This window comes from Corvus brachyrhynchos, unplaced genomic scaffold, assembly GCF_000691975.1.
Source record: "Corvus brachyrhynchos isolate BGI_N302 unplaced genomic scaffold, ASM69197v1 scaffold61, whole genome shotgun sequence".
Lineage (NCBI taxonomy): Eukaryota > Metazoa > Chordata > Aves > Passeriformes > Corvidae > Corvus > Corvus brachyrhynchos.
Genome location: NW_008236478.1, coordinates 8,025,980 through 8,029,763, shown reverse-complemented (window position 1 = coordinate 8,029,763; position 3,784 = coordinate 8,025,980). Strand labels below are relative to the sequence as shown.

At 58.7% G+C, this 3,784-nt stretch overlaps 1 protein-coding gene across 1 annotated transcript in view; it reads left to right on the top strand.

Moving 5' to 3' along the window:
• The window catches only part of KAZALD1 (Kazal type serine peptidase inhibitor domain 1), a 5,586-nt gene continuing 1,802 nt past the window's right edge, over window positions 1-3,784 (top strand). The window contains exons 1-3 of the mRNA XM_008643845.2: window positions 1-71; window positions 1,479-2,079; window positions 3,307-3,467. Coding sequence (XP_008642067.1) covers window positions 1,572-2,079; window positions 3,307-3,467 — 669 coding nt within the window. The 5' untranslated portion in view covers window positions 1-71; window positions 1,479-1,571. The remainder of the gene's footprint in view (window positions 72-1,478; window positions 2,080-3,306; window positions 3,468-3,784) is intronic.

Below are 3,784 nucleotides of genomic sequence, written 5' to 3'. Positions count from 1 at the left end.
TGGGGGACCCCAGGGGCCGTGGTGCCTCTTCCCAGCACTCTTCCAGCACCCCCAGCGCCTGCACCCCGGAGGTGAGGAGCCAGAGACCAACTTTGCAATTCCCCCGTACCCGTTCTCTGGCCTCCCACATCCATCGCGGGATGGAGCCTTGCTCCGTACAGACCGGGGTAGGGTGGGCCGGGGGAGGGCTCCGGCACTGGTACGCGCTGCCCCTTTCCACCCCTGGGGGGCTCGGTGGTCTCTGGTAAATGGGTCAAATCTTCACGGTTTGTTATCCGGGGGATGCATATATGTAACCCACTGCTCGGGCCATCCCCACCCCAGCTCTGGGCTGTGTTAGCCCCGAGAGTGGGGGCTGTAGCTGGGTGGGGCTGCATCTTGCCGTTCGGTGCTGTTCCCAGTGGGAGGAGAGGGGACAGGCTGTCTGCCTGGGTCCCTTCCCCAGCCCCACTCGCTTGTGCTGGGTTGCCCTTGCACAGGGGACCATAACCTCACCCCAACTCAGGGAAGGCAGCCAGGATATAACAGGGGGCAGGGAGGGATGTTCACAAAGGGATTTGGTTCACTGTCACCCTCTCTGGGGACAGGCTCTGAGATGTCACGTTTTATCACCCAGCAGAGGTGGGAAGCCCGGAGTAAAACAGCCTCTTGTTACCCTGAGTAGGTAATGCAGGCTTGGGGTTTGGGAGCAGGGACCCTGCTGTGCAGGTACGGGCTGACCACACTGGGTCTGCTGTCAGTCCACTGGTTGCCCACCTGTGCACTGAGCTCCTCCATGCTCAGCCTCAGTTGCCTGTGTGATAACTGAGGGGGTCACAAAACCTTCTCCGGAGCGGGCATTTTTTCCCCTTCTCATGTAGGTGGTGCCTAAGGAGAGGGGTTACAGTGCAGGGAGGGAAGGAGAACAAAAGCCAGGCATGACTGGGAGCATTCTCCTGGCTTGGCTGCTTCCAGCACAGAAAGAGCACGATGTCTGCAGGATCAGCCACTCCACTGTGCTTGTGTGGATGGTGAGGGAGGAAAAAAGGGCTCGTGATTTTTGCAAAGCAATGGGAAAGAAAAAGGGCTTGAGAGCAGCTTTCTGACAGGAGCCCAGGAGCAGGGTATGGTCATGCTGAACCATAATGTTGTAGAACAGCCTGTCCAGTGCCCTGCCAGCCCTGTGGCTTCCCAGGCTATGCTGGGGTCAGAGGAGGCTGGACTTCGCATGCTGGCCTGCCAAGGGAACAAGCAGGAAACCTGGTGGGACTGGGGTCATCAGTACTATCCCTCCAGAAGACGTTCAGCGACTCAGGGCAGGAGCTGGTTGGGGAGCTCCAGGGTGCAAAGGCTGTGGCTGTGGGGCTGGGGGTGAGAGGGGCTGGAACCAACCCTCCCCTGCACATTGTGCAGTGCTGCTGCTCAGAGCAAGCCAGCCAGGAGATGAAGGAGTGGGAGACACTTCCTTCACCAGTAACACATCTTCTCCCTCCTCACAGGCCAGGATGACTCCTCAGATCTAGACAGGGAGACTGGAGCAGTGCCAGAAATCCCCATCCAAGTGACAGTGGGACTGGGATAGAGGAGCTGCCATGAGGATGTCTCAAGCCAAGCCCCTCAGCATCTCTCGCCTCGTGTTTTCCTTGCTCTCCTTGCACTGGGCTTTGCTCCAGCTGGGCCAGGCTTTTCCCAGCACCTCTGACTACCTCCAGCGGGGCTGGCAACGGCTGCTGGAGGAAGGGGAGGGCTGCAGCGAGTGCCAGCCAGAGGAGTGCCCGATGCCACGCGGGTGCCTGGCTGGCACAGTGCGGGATGCCTGCGACTGCTGCTGGGAATGTGCCAACCTGGAGGGACAGATCTGCGACCTGGACAACACCAACCACTTCTATGGCAAGTGTGGGGAGCACCTGGAGTGCCGGTTGGATGCCGGGGACTTGCGTCACGGAGAGGTGCCCGAGCCCCAGTGTGCCTGCCTCTCCCACCTGGCCCTCTGCGGCTCCGACGGCAAAACCTACGCCCAGATCTGCAGGTTCCTGGAGGCTGCCCATGCCCACCCTGATGCCAACCTCACCGTGGCCCACGAGGGTCCCTGCGAGTCAGGTAGTGGCCCTGGAGCTGTGGGAAGGGACAAGCAAGGGGGTCTGACCTAACTGTTTCACCTGGCAGCAAAACCACAGGGACAGGACTGCACTGAGGGCTGCTCCATGCAGCGTCAGGCTCCCACCAGCCCCCCCACCCTGCTGCTCTGGGGGAGCCCCTTGCACATCCAGTGGATTGGAGAAATCTGGGAGCAGCTTTGCCAAGAGGGAGTGGAGTTTATGGGAAGCAACAAATCCTGCTGGAGCAGATGGGGAAGTTCCAGGGAATTGTTAGCAAATTCTTGGCGATGGTGCTGGGTTCACACTGGCCTGTTGCTCCTGAGAAATGTGTCTGCCTCCTGCAAATAGAAACCGGGGTTGGTTTGGCTTGGCTGTGTGATTTCCATCTCCTATTTACAGCTCAGGTGGGGGCTGAGAGGGGACAGGAAGGGGACATGGCAGGAAGGCCATGGCCCAGCCTGCCCAGTCCGGCACAGGTCACCCAGTGCTGTCACCACAGCCTGAGGGATGTCAAGGTTGACCTTATTTTCTGTAGATCATCATGTTCTTGGGTGTTTTCCCAGGTGTGTTTGGAGGTGGAAACCTTCTCTTGACCTCTGGTTCATGCTATGAGCCAGCTCACAGAGCAGGTGTGGGTAAGAAGGGTAGTCCTCACTCCATCCCTCCAGGGAAGGGATGTGGAACCCAGAGGTGTTGGCTCCATCCAGCAGATGGGGACCTGCTGACTCCCTTCATTGCTGGCACGAGCCCTGTGTCAGAGCAGAGGCCTCATTTGGCTGGAAGCTCAACTACCTCATCCATCCTCACCAGCCTCAGGCTGGATGAGCGCCCCTTGGCCTTTCTCCCACAGGAGGAGCATGCTCCAATCGCTCAGGAGAACTTTGCTTTGTAACATTGCTGTCATTGCGCTGTTCCTGCTGCACGGTGTCCCTTGAGCATCATTGCACAGGCAGGGAGACTCAGGCCAGCAGGGATGGCAACCCTCCATGGGTTGGGGGGGGTGACTGAGGAGGGAGCTCCCAGTCCCAGCTGTGAGGAGGGACCATGTCCTTGGGAAAGGTGAGGGTCTGCCATGGGAGGGAGAGGAGAGAGGCATGGGAAGGGTCCCAGCATCTCTATGTGAACCAAATGCTGCTGCTCCAGAGACCAGCCCAAGAGAGCCCGTGGGACCTGCCAAGGGTGGGACCTCTTCTGATCCCACCCTGCTCTCTTCTACCCCCCTCCCCAGAGCCTCAGATCACCTCTCCTCCCTATGACACATGGAACATCACTGGGCAGGATGTCATCTTTGGCTGCGAGGTCTTTGCCTACCCCATGGCATCCATTGAGTGGAGGAAGGATGGCATGGAGATGCTGCTGCCTGGAGATGACCCCCACATCTCTGTCCAGGTGAGTGGTGTGCCTAGGGCATTGAAGATGACCCCAGGGTGAGCCAGTGCTTCTTAGAGCTCATGGACAACCAGACCTGAGAGTGGTCATACTCTGGGAATGGCCAAGCCTGGCTGCCTGGGGATGAGAAGGGGTGACTGGAGGCTGCACACCATGAGGACTGACTGAGCCATGGCTGGTGTCTCGGTGGTAGGAGCCATCAGCATAGCTCTCTTCTGTGATCTCCTCTAGTAGTTTTTGAAATTATTCATATTCATAGAGTCCTGCAGCAGGGAGTTTCCCACTTCCCTGCCTTTAGTTTGCTGTGCATGCCTGCT